The sequence below is a fragment of the Chenopodium album genome, chromosome 23 (assembly GCF_948465745.1).
Source record: "Chenopodium album chromosome 23, dcCheAlbu1.1, whole genome shotgun sequence".
Lineage (NCBI taxonomy): Eukaryota > Viridiplantae > Streptophyta > Magnoliopsida > Caryophyllales > Amaranthaceae > Chenopodium > Chenopodium album.
The window spans coordinates 33,594,104-33,614,955 of NC_137856.1; the positions used below are offsets into that span (position 1 = coordinate 33,594,104).

At 36.9% G+C, this 20,852-nt stretch overlaps 1 protein-coding gene across 2 annotated transcripts; it reads left to right on the forward strand.

Annotated features, from left to right (window-relative positions):
• The first annotated feature begins 473 nt into the window (after window positions 1-473).
• On the forward strand, window positions 474-20,798 carry LOC145608558 (uncharacterized). 2 transcript variants are annotated; one of them, XM_081664172.1, is made up of 18 exons: window positions 474-1,024; window positions 2,183-2,241; window positions 2,317-2,448; window positions 3,389-3,529; window positions 3,713-3,769; window positions 4,239-4,333; window positions 5,083-5,215; window positions 6,187-6,363; window positions 7,016-7,206; window positions 7,333-7,399; window positions 8,247-8,380; window positions 8,550-8,616; window positions 17,450-17,512; window positions 17,588-17,829; window positions 17,907-18,036; window positions 19,019-19,111; window positions 19,884-20,084; window positions 20,394-20,798. In XM_081664172.1, the coding sequence occupies exons 1-18, from the start codon at window positions 685-687 to the stop codon at window positions 20,679-20,681; spliced, it is 2,610 nt and encodes an 869-aa protein (XP_081520298.1). In that variant the 5' UTR covers window positions 474-684; the 3' UTR covers window positions 20,682-20,798. The 2 variants fall into 2 exon arrangements, with proteins under 2 accessions (XP_081520298.1, XP_081520299.1); XM_081664173.1 differs by lacking the exon at window positions 19,019-19,111.
• The last annotated feature ends 54 nt before the right edge of the window (window positions 20,799-20,852 follow it).

A 20,852-nucleotide genomic window follows, 5' to 3' on the forward strand; every position in this document is an offset into this window, starting at 1 on the left:
TTTCAACTAGCAATCACTCACTTTCTCCATGTTAATAATTGTCCCAACACATTTGCACAATTTTATCAAAGTAAAATACGATTTTAACAAACTAATATGTTACTCTTATACGAGTATTAAAACAAGTGATATGCTGATAACGTTTTAAAAGGTGTCTAATAGACGAATTACGACCATAACTTAATAAACTTACCCTCTTAGGATCTGTTCTTTTCAGATTATTTTCAATTCAGTTCAGTTTAGTTCTAATAAGTTCAGTTTTGTTCTTAATTTCTTTCTCTTATAAAATATCCAGTTTAGTTTAGTTCAGTTTAGTTTAGCTTCAATAAGTTCAGTTCAGTTCAGTTCAGCTCAAGACTTGTTGCAAGTAATTAAGTACGGAGAATTTTAAATTTTTACATTTTTTTGGTAATTTATTTTTTTTATTACCAATTATGTTCGTTAACATATTAACAGACAAGTTCCTCCCCTTTCATTTCCCGCAAAATTCCAACCACTTATCTTACTCCTCTCTCTTCACTCGCCCCAAATTTGGCAATTTCTCTCTCCTGATGAATTTCCACTTTACAAACTTTTCAAATTCCTGTAATTAATCCAAATCAAAATCAAAACCCTAATTTCAGAATTCTGTGCACAATTAAAAGGGGGCGAAAAATCAAAATTAAAATCAAAATCAAAACTCAAATGATCACATGCCAACCATCAAATTTACCAACAACAACAACGAATTTCTCAATGTTAGGGCAAAGAACTTCCACCACCACCTTAAAATTATTCCATAATTTTCGCTGGAATTCCCGCCATTTTCGCCCCTTTCACCCTCACAAAATTGGGGGTTCCAAATTTGTGATCAATTCATCACTTGGCCCACTTTTCGCCTCGGCGGCAGCTGTTGGTTCTTCAACTCATGCAGCCGTGGCTTCCACCATCACCCAGGTGGCTGTTAGTGCCGTCGCTATCGCCTCCGGAGCTTGCCTTTCTACTAAAGTAGACTTCTTGTGGCCTAAATCCCATGATCAGCCTAGTATGTTTTTTTTTTTTTTTACAATCTTATTTATTTTGTGATTTTCTAGAATTTATTGTCTTTTTGTAAGTTTATGCTTAAATAGTAAGGAATTGTTAGTTAAGTGATATTGGTACTTGGAGTTGTTGAATTGCATACTGTTTTATTGGTAAACTAAGTTTAAGTGTGACTTATAATACTACATCAGTTACATATTATTTGCAATGGTTTGAGTGTGGTTTATAATACTACCTATGTTTCATATTATTTGCAATGATTTGACATATACCGTGAGTGGAAAGTGTCTAAGCGTTACAAATAATATGAAACGGAGGTAGTATATATGATTATGGAGGGAGTAACATTAGTGCATATGTGTTTGTTTCCTCGGTTGATATCGGTGGCACATAAGTATGGATGCTCAGCTTGCTGTCGTGACTATATTAAGCTAGATGGAGTATGGAAATGTTAATGTAAAGTTTTAACTTAATTTTAGGCGGTGCTAGATAGCTTAATATGCTAACTCTTTTTAATAATAATTTGGTCCTTTAAATAATTGTTCGAGTGACAACAATTACAAGATTTAGAGAGCAATTTACAGCAGAAGCATTGATTTTATTTCTGGAAGGAGGGAGATTGCATGCTTGGTTATTGAATTTCACTACATGTATTTGGTAGTGGAGGTGCATTGCCATGAATATTCACATAGGGTGTAACATTATGTGCAAATGCTTATCATCCATATATTTCTAAATGTGCCAAGCCAACCATGTATGTCTAAGTTTTTATATATTGTGAAGGAGCTGCAATCTAGATAATAATTGCGTTTTTCTATCTTTAAACATAATCCATCTTTTCTTCGTCTTTTAGCTGTAAAGGGTAAGGCTATATGCATCTGGACCTCCTACCCTTTGTTTAGTGGGTGTTATTGGGTTGTTCAGTTGTTGTTGTTAAGTTGTATTCATTAGTATATCTGTTTCAAATTTATATTTCTGACTATGTTTAACTTGAAGCTGAAAGTTCTTACCCTTAATTTGGTGATGTTTGTTATATCTTTGATGGATTGAAGTGGATGGGTGTCTTAATGTTTTAAATGGATTTTATTTATCCTTTTTGGTTTGCATTTCTGGAGTTCTTTACTTATGTTTGTACATTATTCCCATGCCGCCTCTGATGCAGGTCCTCTTATACTAGAAGGAGTGGATGTGACTGGCTACCCCATATTTAACAATCCCAAGGTTTCCTAGTTATACTTTAAAAGATATGTATACATAACCTTCTGCTGTATTAATGACAATGAATTGTGAAATCAGGTTCAAAAGGCTGTATCTTTTGCTAGGAAAGCCCACCACGGGCAACTACGCAAAAATGGAGAGCCTTACTTGGCTCATTGTCTTCATACGGGAAGAGCTTTGGCTGACCTAGTTCCATCAAGTGGACAAAGGGTATGTATATGATCCCATGTATGGCCTCTGTAAAGCTTATTTACTTTAGAACCTCTCTTTCGTAAAATAGCACATATGCTTAGGGAAAGTTTCATTTTCTTCAATTACATTGCTAGATTTGGAACAGCAACTTATTGAATAATTTGTGCTAAATGAATCTGGTTGTAGGCTATCGCTAGGTCCAGTATTATGCTATTTCCATTTTCAAAATTCACAGTGGATAATTTTTCAGAGTTTTTTGAAATAATACTTTTTATTGAAATATATTTTTAGTTGATATCTATGTGTTTAGCTTGCAAACTCCTTATAAAGTAAGCTGATTATCCCTGTTTATAATGCTGCAGTAAATAGTATTTCAGAACTCTGATTTTTATATCTTAGGATGGAAAGCAATGCATAATTATGCCTCTAAAATACTTAAAACGTTATGCCTGAAGCTTAAAGGAACTGGTGCTCTCTATTAAGTTTATGTTGTCTAAGTATTCTATATTCTGTTCGTACAGTAACAGTACAACGGATGTAGATATAAAAATTTTGTTGTTTGATTGAGCTCCTCAAAACTGGTGAAAAGAAGAAAATGTCATTGTGTGATATTGGACTGCTGGATGAGATGAAATAGATCATATGCAGCTATAATAGTGCATGTTATTCTCATAATGTCTAGTTTATAGTGTCTAGTTAAGCTATAAATATATTTGCTCCATCTTTGGTGCCAAAATAACAAGAAGACATACTTGACCACATTGCAAGAATGCAAGGTGCTGTATCGCAGCTCCATTCCTTCAAATCCACTAGTCAATACTTTGTCGTTTGGTATTTTAAAATTTTATTATTATTTTTTATGTATCTGTATTGTAGCTTCTACTGAATGGATATAAATACTTATAGTGCTCTTAAACCATGGTTACCCAAGTTTCTATCTAATTAGATGTTGCTGCAGGCTGCTGATACAGTGGTGGCTGGGATTCTTCATGATGTTATTGATGATACAAGTGAAACTCTAATTAGTATAAGAGAAAATTTTGGCAATGATGTAGCTCAGCTTGTAGCTGGTGTTTCCCGGTTAAGTTATATTAATCAGGTATAGAAAGCTTGCATGTGTTCTTGATGTTTCTTTTGCTCTTCTCCCTTCTCCTTTAGGAGTTATCTTCTAATCTCTGCTGGGATAACTTGCAATTCTTACAATTTGGATGCTAATATGATTAGAGGGCTCTAAAAGAGCTACACTGCAGCTTTAACAAAGAGTCATTTCATGTCTTTACAGCTGTTAAGAAGACATCGCAGAATTAATGCAAGCCAGAGCAGTCTTAGTCATGAAGAGGTAAAAGTTATTTCAGCTTGTTGAGCACTAGCTGTATCAACCTCAGTGTTTTCAAATTTGTCTTATTTGTGTTCTTTATGTTGTTGAATCACTTAAGAAGTACTTGTGTAAAGTGTTAATGTGTACCTATCAGTTTAACACATTCCTGTCAGAAAAAATGGAAGAAATAGTACTGACACGGTAAATTCTTCAAGTTATATTTAACTGAAAGTATGAAACAATTTATAATTATATTGACATATATATTGCTTAGAGACCGGCTCATGTTATAGGCTTTTGGAAACTCTATTTTATTGTGTCTCACTATTTCACCCGGATGCCTATATGTGCACCACCATGAGGATCAGAAACGTGTGTTAAACGCTTAAAATCTTACATAACCAAGATAAACATGTTGGCTCATGGATCATCAAGCATGTTGAAAAAGGCTAAATTGATTGATTCTTTAATTTCTTCTATTTTTTATCAGGCAAATAATTTGCGAGTGATGCTCTTGGGCATGGTTGATGATCCACGTGTGGTACTCATAAAGCTTGCTGATCGCCTTCATAACATGAGGACCATGTATTAGCTCTCTTTATGTAGTTTTTTTTTTTTTAATTAGATTTTTTTTTACTATTTGTGTTTACTATGAACTAGTTGGTCATGAACTTTTCACCTACAGTTATCTTCCTGTTTGGGAGCTTAAGACTAATAATGTGTTAGATTTCTTCTCCATTAGTTGTTGATCAGACTAGTTTTCCAAGAACTTTTATCTTCTGACATGACCTCCCTCTTTTTCACCGCAGATAGTTAGAATTGTTGGAGATAGAATGGGTAGGTTGGAGACTGACTGAACTAATAACTATCCAAGGAATCTGGAAAGTCAGGTGAATTTCAATCATTCAAAAGGGGAATGCTTAGGGTATATGCTAGTTAGTTGAAAAAAGCTAAGCTATTATGTGGGAATTTCGGATAGAACAAGAATGCATCAATTGCATTTTTTTTCCCTGCAAAATGTACAAGTTTCAGAAAAGTGCATGTAATTTACAGTACATTACAAGGTAAGTAAGTCAAGAGAAGTTGTAATTTGCATGTACGCTGTACGTACATAATAATATATGCCATGTGTATTATTTAATGACTTTATGGTTGAATTTACATGGTATCTTAAATCTGAAACTTCTTTTGTATGTAGAAGTCTAGAAGACACACCAGTATCATATTTAGTGGATTCTTTGTTACTATAAGAAATGAGAAATACCAAACCCTTTATTTTATTAGTATACATATATTGCTTTTACAGATATGTGATTCTTCTTATAATTGTGCAGTTATGCTTTGCCACTTTCCAAGGCTCAAGCTGTTGCTGAAGAAACTTTGGTAGTTTGGTGCTCTCTTGCTTCGAGACTGGGCCTTTGGGCTTTGAAGGCTGAATTGGAAGATCTTTGTTTTGCCGTTTTGCAGGTTTGCAGAGTGTAATTTCACCCTCTTGCAGGATATATGCTGTTTAATTTCAGTCCAACCTATCACATTGACTGGATCTTTTATTCCTTGGTCAAAGCCAGAGATGAATCTGGAAATTTTACTATTACAGGAAAATTTATGGTTCAGGGTAGCAACTACTTTTATATTCCTTTGTGTCACTAAGTAGATCAATAAGTATACTTATAACATTTTAAGACTGAAAGATCAATTTGAGAAGTTTTTTTGATGCGTGTGCTTTGTACTAGTTGATATAATATCTTCAATACAAGGGTCCTCTCGTGGAGGGATTGCCAGAAGGAGGGAAGGGTGTGGAAGGATGCCAAGCAAGTGGTTGTTAAATTCATTTCTGCAGGACTGTATACATCCTATCCCTACTGACTGGAAAATGCCGTTAGGCTGTCTACTTTGCTAATTCTTAACATGCCTTAGCCCCACCCTGTTCTGCCAACCACTGTTGAGGGGGGGGGGGGTCCTTATTCATGTTTCCCTCTTTCATTTTTTTCTGACATATCTTTTCCTGCATTTTGTTTTAAATGTTAAGTGAGTATTATCAAATTTTTTGCTTCAAGTGGGGAAAATAATTCCATGCACAAATAAATAGGCTGCAGCTGTAATATTATTAGCAATTTCCATTTTGAGGGAGCCCCTGTTTAGCCCTTTAAGGCAAAGCCGCTACTTCAAGTAGCGGTTTCGGTATAAACTGCTACTTCAATAAACAGTAAAAAAAAAATGCACTTATTTACAATATTGCCAGTAGATAAACAATTGTTGTTTATCATAAAGATCAACTTGTATTTTCTCATTTCCTGAGTGTGTATGAACATTCCAATTTATTTCCTTTATGGTCTTTAGACTATATTTTATTTGGTGTTTCACTGCTCTCTAAAATGCTAACAAGTAGGAACAAACCAGCAGAATTGGCTTTAAAGTCTCGAGTGATGTTTTTGCAGCCTCAAATGTTTTGCCAAATGAGAGCTGAGCTAGCATCCATGTGGAGCCCTTGCAGAAGGGCAAGAAATCCCCGAAGAGTGTCCACTAAGAGCAGTTTGCTTTCAGCCTCTGATACAACTGCATCAAATAGCTTTAATTGCGCTGTGGCTACCGAGGGTGATGACACAGAAATGAAGGTAGATCTGTCATCAGTGAAAACTCTACTTACGTATACTCTATCATTATTCTTCTACTCTTTCCGCTCTAGAATAAATGACACAGTCAAACTTGGCACATATGCCAATGCACTAGTTTGACGTTATATATATAATTAAATAATAGTAAAAAAGTATAGAAGTTGACATTATGAAAATTTATATTAATAACTATATTTCATGATAAAAATTGTTTTTACTGCTTTAAAGCTAATATTTGAATAGCGAAAATTAAGTCAAACTTGTCATTTATTTTGGGACGGAGGGAGTATTATCTATCATGCTTATGTTGATGCGTTTGGAGCACTTTCCACTAATTCTGATGCATGTTTTTAAAAAATCATGCTTGTTAGTAACACATAAATCCCTATGTATATAAAGGACTGTACCCTGTTTACTTCTATCAGAAATTGAAAACACCTGATCCTGGACCTCTCTTGTCAACTGTGTGCATAAGCTGGCAATACTTTCAGCATGGGATCTCCCTTCATACTCTCTGTCAAGTGCTATTTCTAAATAATTGCTGTTTAATACCAATCATGCAGTTTCAATATAACAATCATGCTGTTTCAATAATGATTGTATCCTGTCTTCTGTCAGAGCGTTTGTTTTCTGAATGATTTATCATCTGCAGGATCTTCTTGAAGCAGTCTTACCTTTTGAACTATTGTTAGACCGAGGAAAACGAATGAACTTTCTCAGTAATTTTACAAGCTATTCTAAGATTTCAACAAAACCGAAGGTTGTGAGGGATGCTGGAGTTGCTCTGGCGTCTTTAGCAATGTGTGAGGAGGCACTTGAGTATGAACTTCTGATATCAACCTCGTATGTTTCCATCTTTTTCTAAATATTTTTAATGTGTTTGACTTCTTATACACATCTTTAAAGTTGCTCATTACTGTGATAACTAAGGGTTACGTGATATTTTATGCATACATTCTGCATTTACAGTTACGTACCAGGAATGGAAGTTACTCTATCCAGCCGCTTGAAAAGCTTGTACAGCATTTATAGCAAGGTTCGGTTACCTTAAACTTATTTCTATGTTGTAGTGGAACTTTTGAGGATGGATTATGAGACTAAATCAATGATAATTGGATATCTTCGAATCATGTTGAAGATCACTAAATAAGATTCACCTTGCGAAGTGCAAACAGCCAAACAGTGTGAAATCTTTTTTTGAAGTGCGAAGTATATATAGTTTGTTTGGCTGAGCTGAATTTTTTGTATCTGGTGAAATTTTGCTTATAGTGTTGGATATTAGAAAATGGCTCTAATTTTTTAGTAGTAGTAGTAGTAGTAGTAGTAGTAGTAGAAATGTAATAGACTAAGGTTGATTGTAACGTAATTGTAATGTAATTGTAATTAACGGATTCAATTAATGGAAGAAGGGCAGATTTCTCATTAGATTTCTCAAAAATTACAAGGATAATTAGTAGCTTGAGGCTACAAGTCTCTAAGCCACTTTAGGTAGCCACTCTCAAGTGTTTGTCTGACAATTTCTGGATAATCCCTTACAATACTCTACTACCATACTTAAGCTAATGGTCAAGGCTGACCTTAGGAGAGTACATGTGACTACTTAGCTAATTAGGAAAAACCATAAATGAACATAACAAAAGATGGTTGCCCTTCTTTCCTTCAAACTCCTTAATCGTTTTTGGCTCATAGTAAGGAAATGCCTTCCCTATGCTCTGGTGGCTGCTGCCCCTTTCTTGCGCCTCGAATACACCATCAACGGTTGACTTGAGTCCATAACAAGAAATTACGAGTAATCTAGCTATTTGGTGAATGTTAATTGGGTGGCCTATGTTTGCTAAATATGTTGCTTGTGTATAAGGTTTTTCTCCTTTGTCTGTCTGTAGATGAAAAGAAAAGATATTGACATCAACGAGGTCTATGATGCACGCGCATTACGGGTAATTATCGGAGATAAGGATGGAACTCTCCACGGACCTGCTGTGAGTTGTTGCTACAGTGTCCTTGACATCGTACATAAGTATGTAATTTATCAATCATCACTTCAATGAATTTTTCTTATTGACTTTTGCTGATTTTATTTGTGTGCTTCAGAAAATTTTACTATCTCAATCATAACTTGTTTTTGTGTGCATTCTCAACGTTATGTTATGCTATGGTGTCTGATAAGAGTTAGCTGCCTCATGCAGGCTCTGGTCACCTATTGATGGGGAGTTTGATGATTATATTGTTAATCCGAAGCCTAGTGGTTATCAGGTTAGATTCTCCTGTGTCAAATATGACTGCCCTCAGCTTTTCTTATTTTATTGAGTTTCATATTCTTTGAAGATGTAGTCCTATATTTCTGTTCAATTGTCTTAGATTTTGTGCTTAACGGACCTTTATGCTTAATTGCTTAGTTTTGTAGTAAATTCGGGGCTGGTGGGGATGCTCTAAAAAGAAACAAAGAAAAAAAAATGAAGGGAAGCCTTTTTATCTCTTAAGTTAAGCTCCTATTATAAATGGAAATGGTACCAAATTGCCTCAACATTCTGCATCTCGGGGCACAATTAGAGACCGTACACCTGACCAACAACGCTTGATTTTCGCCGTCGAGGTTGGAGGACAGACCCAGCTACAAGGTCCACCAAACACCCAAAAGGATGTCAGGCGGAAACAAAAGATTTACATGGACATCAATACCGTCATTAGGAATTAAACACAGAAAACCATAACTCGCCCAAGGCTTACCGCATTGGAGCAAACGCTGAAGAGGTTTATCAACGTGCGGTTCGATGCACAAGCATGGAGCCCGCCAACCAAAAAAACCGATCATTACTCACATGTATTCCGTACCACCATGTCGAGAAATCCCGAGCGTACAACCCACAACCACAAATATGACTGCAAGAATTCGTAGGAATCCCTCAACTAGCACCGTAACACGTGAAGACAACAATTCCAATCGTTAACTCAGGCTAGACTTGCTACTACAATGATTTCATGCCACAAAATGTCAAGAATTGAACTAATCAGTAATACTTATCGTCCTCGCTCGTATTTGATTATAGTCCGCATCAAGCTACCCTAAACACTACTTCCTCATCGTTTCGCGGATACCCTATGTAGACGACCGGAATAAGGCAACACATGGTGTTCCATTAGTTCGCCAAGGTTTCCTGACGGTAACAAAAGCTGGAATCCCAACCTCACATAGGTTCTCCATCAACGAATATTTGTCGCGTTGTACCACTGCTTCGCCGAGTGCTTCCCCGAACTACGAGTCCTGCAACAACAAAAAGTCATTACGAGAAAATATAGTTGAAAACACCTTAAACTAACATAAAATACAATGTCAACGGCGGGACGTTTAGTGGAAGGCAAGACGAACAATATCGACTTCATAGATTCGAGGCTGCGCCTGCATCTTTCCAAGCATATGGCCGGGTCAACATTCCTGGCCTCGAAGCTATGACACCGTCATATTTTTCGCCTTACCCCCGGTGAGATTTTTGTGTGCATTTTTCCTAGCTTGTGGCAATGCACACTACCTACCTCTGGTTCGGAGAAGGAATCAACATTGAATATCTATATTATAGCTATTCAACATTGAGTTGCCCACCTTCCCCTATAGAGCTTTATATTGTACCTCTTGTAAAATCTTAGTAAACACCCGACTAACAGTAACACAATAATGGGTCAAAACTTGTGAAAATGTGATAATAACACCCTTTTTTTTTTTTTTTTTTTTTTTGGAATCCAAACAATGGGTAGTAATCTACATTTGACACTTTTTTTCCAAAAAAATTTTTTTGTGGGCCCCAGAAAGGGAAAATACGGGAAAAATGGCGGTAATTGAAAAAATATGAAAATTTGCTGAAATAGTCCTAAATATGGGGAAATAAGAGGGGAATGGATTTTTAACAGTTTTTACATCCCATATTGTGCTTTTTTCGAGATTCGGGACCGGTACCGAGAATATTGTGATTGACCCCAAAATAGGGTGATTGGGGACAGTTTGGGTTGTTGGTGATTGTTTACATGAGATAAGATATGATATTTACATTACAAACATAAATAGTTTGTTCAAATATATCTATCTACTCAATATAATACATCACACATCATATCAATCAACACACGTGAATAGTAACAATGAATTGTCACTATTGTCAAATCAACACACACATGTGAATAGTAACAATGAATGGTAACTATTGTCAAATCAATCATCAGATCATATAATGTGTTTATTTATATTACTATTGTCAAATTACATCACATCACATCACTATTTTACCCATATTACACATATATAGCATATAATGTGTTTATGACATCATTATTGTCAACTCATGTCACATTATGACATCACATTATCAAAAATTTATTTACATAATATGACATCATTATAGTCAAGTCACATAACTTCTTATATACATCGATGACATTATTATTGTCAAGTCACATCACTTCAATACACTTGTATGACGTCATTATAAATATATGACATCAGTAAAGTCACTTCACATCACATTATTACACTTTTATGACATCACTATATTTCATGAATTTCAAAATAAAGTCAAAACTCATTCTTGGTGCTTTATGGATATCTACATCGGTGTCTTATGGTTTCAAACCTCCTTATATGACTCCACGAGTCATCCAACACATTCAGTTCATTTTTTGAAAAAATGTCAAAAATTGATCCGAAATAATGTATTATAGCCTTCCATTTTGGACAATTTTCTACTAATTTTGACCCGGAAATAAAAATTGCCGAGATGCTAACCATGGACCCTAATACACCCCGGAAGTCTATTTGGGTGGGTGCAACCATCCAAAATGCCTTTAAATAGTCAATTTACCCGTTTCAAATTTGCACCGATTTTCCAAACTCAAGCCTACCACGAACATTGATGACAACATATAATGGTCATATATGGTTCTAAACGGCATGATATGACCCTCAGATGTATCACCTAGGGTCTTACGACCCTTCGCTACCTGGTCCCGTAACCTCAAAAATTCCTCAAAAAACGTGGATTATAGCCTTCAATTTTTGAATTTATTAACCTTTTATCGCCCGAAAATAAAAGTTTTCGAGATGTTTACCATGGTCCCTAATACCCTCCGGGAATCCAATTGAGTGGGTGGAACTATCCAATATGCCGTAAAACGGTCAATTTAACCGTTCGAAACTTGCACCGATTTTGTGAACTGAAGCCTACCACAGACATTTGACAACATATAATAGTCATATATGGTTCCAAACGTCATTATATGACCCTAAGATGTATCTTTTAGGATCTCAAGACCCTTCGCCACCGGGCCCCGTAACAATAAAAATTCCTCAAAAACGTGGATTACAGCCTTTAATTTTGGAATTTTTTTGACCTTTTTTCGCCCGGAAATAAAAATTGCCGAGATGTATACAATTGTCCCTAATACCCTCCGGGAGTCCAATTGGATGGGTGGAACCATCCAATATGCCTTAAAATGATCAATTTACCCGTTCGAATTTACACCAATTTTGTGAACTAAAACCTACCACGAACATTTTTGACACATAATGATCATATATTATATGACCCTAAGATGTATCGCCTAGGGTCTCAAGACTTTTCGCCACTGGGTCCCGTAACATCAAAAATTCCTCAGAAAGCGTGGATTATAACCTTTAATTTTGGTATTTTTTTGACCTTTTTTCGCCCGTGAATAAAAATTGTTGAGATGATTACCATGGTCCCTAATACCTACGGGAGTCCAATTAGGTGGGTGGAACCATCCAATATGCCTTAAAACGGTCAATTTACCCGTTCGAAACTTGCACCCTGTGATGCACGGGTACGCCAACTCCCTGCCGTATCCCGTACCGGGGACGTATCGGATACGGGGACGGTACGGGTACGGCTCGGATACGTCCCCAAGCCGTACCCTTGAAGAGTGGTACGCCACGTCATTTTGGGGACGGATGACGTCATGTTCGGAAACGTATCGGGTACGGCAAAACCCAATTTCAGCCGTACCCATTGAAGCCCAGCCCAATTTTCTTAAAAAAAAAAAACCCAACTCATTCTACTTACGTGAGAAATCAATTTCCCCCAATTCTACAAACCCTAAAATTTTTGAGCTCTAAATCTTCTCCTTCCAAGTGTCTGAATTGATTCAAGGCGGCGACCGGAGAGTTCGAAAACCCACCTGCGGCAGTCGACAGTTGGTGGCGGCGCCGGAGACCTAAGAATTGGTGGGCAAATTTTGGTGCAGAAACTCCACTCCTTCAAACTTTAGCATTTAAGTTACTTGGGCAGCCCACTTCCTCTTCTTGTTGTGAGCGGAATTGGAGTACCTACAACTTCATTCACTCACTTAGAAGGAACAAATTAAATCCTAGTCGTGCACGAGATTTGGTTTACATTCACTACAATCTTCGTCTTATATCAAGGAATAGTGCACAATATGAGGAAGAGAATACAAAGATGTGGGATGTTGGTGGAGATAAATTTGATTCCATGACGGGCATAGGATTTTTGGAGTTTGCGGACCTCTCTCTTGATGAGCCGGATCTTGAAAGAAAATTGATCGTTGAAGATTGAATTTACCTCTTTTATTTATGTTTTTAAGACATTAATTTCCTTAGTATTTCTTTTAAGTTGTGTTGTATGGTTTTTTTTTTTTTTTTTATGGATTTTTTTTTTCTGAATTTTTTTTTTGCCGTATCTGAGCCGTACCCGTTTCTTGAAATTTTTTTTTTGCCGTATCCAGTCCCCGTCCCGTCCCCGTTTTTGTCCCCGTATCCGTATCAGTGCAACCTAGCTTGCACCGATTTTGTGAACTAAGCCTACCACGGACATTTTTGACAACATATAATGATCATATATGGTTCCAAATGTCATTATATGACCCTAAGATGTATCCCTTAGGGTCTCAAGACTTTTCGACAACAGGCCCTTTAACATCAAAAGTTCCTCAAAAAACGTGGATTATAGCCTTCAATTTTGGAATTCTTTTTTACCTTTTTTTGCCCGAAAAAAAAAAATTTGCCAAGATGTTTATTATGGTCCTTAATACCCTCCGAGAGTCGAATTGGGTGGGTGGAACCATCCAATAAGCCAAGAATGGTTAATTTATCTGTTGTGATATTGTGAACTGAAGCCTACCACGGACATTTTTAACAACATATAATGTTCATATATGGTTCCAAACATCATTATATGACTCTAAGATGTATATCCTAGGGTCTCAAAACTTTTTCGCGGTCCCGTAACTTAAAAAATTTTCTAAAAAAACGTGGATTATAGCCTTCAATTTTTGATTTTTTTTTTTACCTTTTTTCGCACGGAAATAAAAATTTTCGAGATGTTTACCATGGCCTCTAGTTTCCTCCGGGAGTCCAATTAGGTGTGTGGAACCATCCAATATGCCTTAAAACGGTCAATTTACATATTCGAAACTTGCATCGATTTTGTGAACTGATGTCTACCACGGACATTTTTGACAACATATAATGATTATATATGGTTTCAAACGTCATTATATGACCCTATGATGTATCCCCTAGAGTCTCAAGACTTTTCGCTACCGGGCCCTGCAACATCAAAAATTCCTCAAAAAACGTGGATTATAGCCTTTAATTTTGGAATTTTTCGACCTTTTTTCGATCTGAAATAAAAATTGCTGAGATGTTTACCATGGTCCCTAATACCTTCCGGGAGTCTAATTAGGTGGGTGGAACCATCCAATATGCCTTAAAACAATTAATTTACCCGTTCGAAACTTACACCGATTTTGTGAACTAAAGCCTACCACGAACAATTTTGACAACATATAATGATCATATACATCTTAGGGTCTCAAGACTTTCCGACACTAGGCCCCATAACATCAAAATTTCCTCAAAAATCGTGGATTATAGCCTTTGATTTTGGAATTTTTTTTTTCACCTTTTTTTCGCCCAAAAAAAAAATTTGCCAAGATGTTTATCATGGTCCCTGATACCCTCCGAGAGTCTAATTAGGTGGGTGGAACCATCCAATATGCCTTAAAACGGTCAATTTACCCGTTCGAAACTTGCACCGATTTTGTGAACTAAAGCCTACCACGGACATTTTTGACAACATATAATGATCATATATGGTTCCAAATGTCATTATATGACCCTAAGATGTATCCTTTAGGGTCTCAAGACTTTTCGACACCAGGCCCCGTAACATCAAAAGTTCCTCAAAAAGCGTGGATTATAGCCTTCAATTTTGAAATTCTTTTTTACCTTTTTTCTCCCGAAAAAAAAAATTTGCGAAGATGTTTATCATGGTACCTAATACCCTCCGAGAGTCCAATTGGGTGGGTGTAACCATCCAATAAGCCAAGAACGGTTTATTTATCTGTTCGAAACTTGCATGATTTTGTGAACGGAAGCCTACCACGGACTTTTTTAACAACATATAATGGTCATATTTGGTTTCAAACGTCATTATATGACCCGAAGATGTATATCCTAGGGTCTCAAAACTTTTCGCCATCGGGTCCCGTAACATAATAATTTTTTCTCAAAAAACGTGGATTATAGCCTAGAATTTTTTTTGACCTTTTTTCGCACGGAAATAAAATTTTTTGAGATGTTTACCTTGGCCTCTAGTTTCCTCTGGGAGTCCAATTAGGTGTGTGGAACCATCTAATATGCCTTAAAACGGTCAGTTTACCTGTTCGAAACTTGCATCGATTCTGAACTGAAGCTTAAGGGGACATTTTTGACAACATATATTGATCATAATATGGTTTCAAACGTCATTATATGACCCTAAGATGTATCCCATAGGGTCTCAAGACTTTTCGCTACCGGGCCGCGTAACATCAAAAATTCCTCAAAAAGCGTGGATTATAGCCTTTAATTTCGGAATTTTTTTGACCTTTTTTCGCCCGTAAATAAAAATTGCTGAGATGTTTACCATGGTCCCTAATATCCTCTGGGAGTCCAATTGGGTGGGTGGAACCATCCAATATGCCTTAAAACGGTCAATTTACCCGTTCAAAATTTGCACTGATTTTGTGAACTGAATCCTATCACGGACATTTTTGACAACATATGATGGTGATATATGGTTCCCAATGTCATTACATGACCCTAAGATGTATCCTTTAGGGTCTCAAGACTTTTCGCCACCAGGCCCCGTAACATCAAAAGTTCCTCAAAAAGCGTGGATTCTAGCCTTCAATTTTGGAATTTTTTGGCCCTTTTTTCGCCCGATAATGAAAATTGCTGAAATGTTTATCATGGTCCCTAATACCCTCCGAGAGTCTAATTGGGTGGGTGGAACCATCCAATAAGCCTTAAAACGGTTAATTTAGCTGTTTGAAACTTGCATGATTTTGTGATTTGAAGCCTACCACGGACATTTTTGACAACATATAATGTTCATGTATGGAACCAAACGTTATTATATGACCCTAAGATGTATACTCTAGGGTCTTTAGACTTTTCGCCACCAGGTCCCGTAACGTCTAAAAAATTTCTCAATAAACGTGGATTATAGCCTTCAATTTTTGAATTTTTTTTTTGACCTTTTCTTCGCCCGGAAATAAAAATTGCCGAGATGTTTACCATGGCCTCTAGTTTCCTCCGGGAGTTCAATTAGTTGGGTGGAACCATCCAATATGCCTTAAAACGGTCAATTTATTTGTTCGAAACTTGCATCGATTTTGTGAACTGAAGCCTATCACAAACATTTTTGACAACATATAATGGTCATATATGGTTCCAAACGTCATCATATGACCCTAAGATGTATCTCTAGGGTCTCAAGTCTTTTCGGCACCGGGCCCCGTAACATCAAAAATTCCTCAAAAATCGTGGATTATAGCCTTCAATTTTGGCATTTTTTTTACCTTTTTTTGCCCGGAAATAAAAATTGCCGAGATGTTTATGATGGTCTTTAATACCCCGGGGGAGTCCAATTGGGTGGGTGGAACCATCCTATATGCCTTAAAACGGTCAATTTACCCGTTCGAAACTTGCACCGATTTTGTGAACCGAAGCCTACCACAGACATTTTTGACAACATATAATGGTCATATATGGTTTCAAACATCATTATATGACCCTAAGATATATCCCCTAGAGTCTCAAGACTTTTCGCCACCGGGCGTCGTAACCCATCAAAAATCCGCAAAAAGCGTGGATTATAGCCTTTAATTTTGGAATTTTTTGGCCCTTTATCGCCCGGAAATAAAAATTGCTGAGATGTTTATCATGGTTTCTAATACTCTCCGGGAGTCCAATTGGGTGGGTGGAACCATCCAATATGCTTTAAAACTGTCAATTTAACCGTTACGGTACACGCTTCTTGTATTGGATATATCTTTCACGTGGCCTGTATGTAGCCGGATAATGGTCATATATGGGTCGAAACAATATTATCTGACCCCGGGATGCATCCCGTAATGTTTGTTGAAATTCCGACACTGGGTCCTGACACCTTATTGCCTTTGCTAAGAGATTGAACCTTGCAGCTCTTCTCTACCAATACAATTTAATACTGAAATAGCTACATACTTAAACCAAACTCAATCTAAGAACTTTGTAGACCTATCGGTAGGCTTGTTATGGTTCCAAACCAACTTATATGACCTTTTGGGGGACACCTCATGCGTTCCCTTCAGTTTTGGAAATTTTTTCCAAAATTGTCCAGGAAGCGTGGATTATAATCTTCAATTTTGGACAAATTTTGGCCTTTTCAAACCCGGAAAGAAAAGAGGTTAAGGTTCTTCCCGTAGACCCCACGACACCCTGGGAGTCTATTTGTGAATGGATGCAACTATCCTATTTGCCTCTATGCTTGCAATTTAGTCATTAATAATTTACGCCTCCCTTTATTAACTCAAGGCCACCACGAGACATTACATGACTGACTAGTGGTCATATATGGTTCCAAACAACATTAGGGTGGCCTTCATGAAAGTGCCAAAGTTTAGGTGCTACAAGGAGATCTATAACCACCATGATATTACCTCTTTTTGCTGGTTTGTTTGGAGCCTGATGATTTTTTTTAGATTCATGTCTATCTGATTTGATTTTGTATGTTTAAAGTGTTTTATTTGTTTATTTCAGTCTTTGCATACTGCTGTACAAGGTCCTGATAATTCACCCTTGGAAGTTCAAATACGGACTCAGGTTAGCTATTACATCTCTGTCTCTCTCTGTGCTTGTTTGGCTTCTAACCAAAAGTGTGTGGGAATTTTCTGGTAGAGGATGCATGAGTACGCAGAACATGGACTTGCTGCACATTGGCTCTACAAAGAGACCAACAACAAATCACTTTCTGGTATAAGCTTGGGTGCTTCCCATGGACAAGAGCTCTCCAATTTTTCGCAAGGCTTGGAGGAGCAAAGTTCTGTAGGAGATATGTATTGGAAGTATAGTTCCTTGAAAGCAGGACATCCAGCCCTTAGAGTTGAACGAAGTAACTTGCTTGCTGCTGTTATCATCAGGTATTTTATGATTTGATATCAAATGTATATACCTGGTTGAGCTTATCTCATACATGCTCATGAAACTCATTGTCCAGTGTTGATAAGGATGGAAGGGAATTACTTGTTGCTGTCAGCTTTGGATTAGCAGCATCTGAAGCAGTTGCTGACAGACGAACATCTTTCCAAATAAAGAGATGGGAAGCGTATGCTAGGTTATACAAAAAAGTACTCCTCTAACCCCCTGTTTCTTCAAAATTTATTATTGTCTGAGGTCTTCTGCGTGTATCAGGCTGAAGCACCCAGTTTGCTATTTGACTTATTTCTACTTTTCAATCTTTATATCACCTTCCACTTAGCTGTGGCATCTTAACTTTATTTCTGTTTTTAAATCTTGTATCATGCCTATTCTAGCAACAGCCAACAACAAGCTTCCCATAAATCTAAATTTTTGAATGTGCTTTTCATCTTAGTCATGCAGGGGGTTCATTTCTTCTCAGTTGTTGCTAGCTTTCTTTGCACCATATTAGGTGGCCTTAAATGTGCCCTAGTGCTTCTTGACATTTAAGGTGTGAATACTTTCCATAGCTTGGAATCAGACCGCTGACCACCTTGATCAGAGATATACGCTTGTCAAGTCACCTGTTAGGTTTTCCATATAGTCTGCACAATTCATTGCATTGCTTTTCCTGGTTGAATACCCTGAGTTGCATCATTACAGGAAATAGTACTTGTGATTTTAGGTGTTGATCTTTTTGTCTGGCTTGTATCGCTTTGATAATTTCTTATCAATATAAGTCAATGTCACTTCCTTTTTTTTTTAATTATCTTTAATTTATTGATGTGTACCGCCCAAGGTTATATTTTGGATGCTCTCAGCCTCCTATGGTAGCTCAAAAACTTGACCCCCTCTAAATAATAGGCCACAACTGATTTTTGTGATCAGCCTTGACGAATTTGACCATTATCTTCTATCAGAGTATTATTAATAAGATACAAGAAAATTTTGGCAATAACTATAGCTCAATATGTGTTTATTTAACAGATGTATTTGTTCTCTTCTGCTTGAGCGGTATAATCAGAACATGCAAACCAATTAGTAACAAAATTATTTTTCTCAGATCCCTCTTTCATTATTTAGCAAGGCTCACCACCATGGTAATGTCTTGGTCTTTCTATTTATTTTTCTACTTTGAACTTTTTGCTCCAGGTCTTGGATGAGGGATGGTTTGAACCAGGACATGGAGATTGGTGTACATGTCTTGAGAAATATTCACTTTGCCGAGATGGACTATATCATAAGGTATGTGAGTGTGACATCCACCAGATTTTGATTAGTGAGTTGCTATGCTAAGGCTGATTGTATTCGTATGTTCGATATAAAACAGCCAATTGGGTTTACTGAAACATCTCCCCCCCCCCCCCCCCCCCCTCCCTTAAAAGTGAGAGAAAATAGGTGAATTTTATGGAAATATTGATGAAGGTAACTGGAAGATGTATTATAGATTCAGTGGTGGGTGCCTAAATTACAGAATTTACCAGTTGCGATGTCTGTTAACCACTGTAAGTGCCTTGCACACATTGTCAGGCCACCAGGAAGCAGTACCTTGGGAGTCCAAATACGCAGCTCAGTGGCGTGAGCCGCTTGTGTAGCTTAATCAAATTGAGCATTTTGTTAATGATATTCAAGCTGCAAGTATTGTTGGACATATATATCATGGTTAATAGGGACATTAGTGGCCACATGAGATTACAATGGTCAAGCAGAAATATCTGGTATAGCAAAAAATGAGCTATTTGAAGATTAACGATTGATGACATTTATGGAGTCTTATGTAATTAGTTATGCTCCAATGCAACCAATCTGAGTGAGATTTTTTTATGAGAGGGGAGAGGGAACAGGGAAGAGCGTCATGGTACTCTTGGAGAGGTAATGTTTATGAATCAGACTGCATGCTATCAGGTTAATGTATCACAACTTTAACTAGACTCTATCTGTCAAGCGATATCATGCCTTCTACACGTGCAGCTGAATCAAATTAATTCTGACGTGAATTTTACTGATATCCTTGCAGCAAGATCAATATGATCGTTTGCTGCCAACATTTATTCAGGTTATTGACCTGACTGAGGAAGAAGAGTCTAATTATTGGACTGTCATGTCTGCTGTTTTCGATGGGAAAGATGTTGATTCAGTTACGTCTTATTTGGGGAGCTGTAATACACCCTTGCCTGGTGCTTTTTCTTCTTCCAGCGAAGCTAATATCAATAACAAGGTCTGTTGACTATTCCCTTCTTTCTGTATCCTATCTTCTTTTATTGGTGTTTTTTATATAAGAAGAAAAAAAAATCTTAATATCAGGCTACCCCAATCAAAACTTATGATTCTCTGCACATTATCAGGTTTATTTTTTTATTATTTTACTTTTTTATTTTTTCCAATCTAATGTGATTGTCTGACATTTGATGTCTTAATTTATCAATGGCTTAAAAGTTGTTACAATTGTTAGCATGAGTTGTACCTGTTAAATAAATTGCCTGAAATTCCCGACACTATGAGCTCATTAATTGGTATATATTTACAGGTTCATCTACTGAGGACAATGCTCCAATGGGAGGAGCAGATATTTTCTGAAGTAGGAGTGAAACAAGGCTCCAAGCTGAGTGAATCATATGATGATTCCTTAATCATTGGGGAAGTAGCTGTTGTTTCTTGGCCAGATGGTGATATTGTACGATTACGAGCTGGCAGTACTGCTGCAGATGCTGCAAGAAGAATTGGGCTAGAAGGAAAGTTTGTTTTGGTAAATGGTCAACCGGTACAACCCAATATTGAATTAAGAGATGGTGATGTGGTTGAAGTAAGACTATAAATTCTGGATGTACATAGAAATGTTGTAGCTATGTATTGTCAAGTGTACATAATACTTCTGTATATTTGTCAATAGTCATAATTAATCTGCAAGAACAAAAATTCGCAAAGCATCAAATATCTTTTCGCTTACTTTACAACTTGCTGCAATTAAACAAGTCAACTCACATAT

Excerpts from the sequence above, each read along its gene's own strand:
- LOC145608558 (XM_081664172.1), top strand. The coding sequence starts at position 685 with ATGATCACATGCCAACCATCAAATTTACCAACAACAACAACGAATTTC. Across the intron at positions 7,207-7,332 it reads GAACTTCTGATATCAACCTC|TTACGTACCAGGAATGGAAG; the intron begins GTATGTTTCCAT and ends CTGCATTTACAG. Across the intron at positions 8,617-17,449 it reads CGAAGCCTAGTGGTTATCAG|TCTTTGCATACTGCTGTACA; the intron begins GTTAGATTCTCC and ends TGTTTATTTCAG.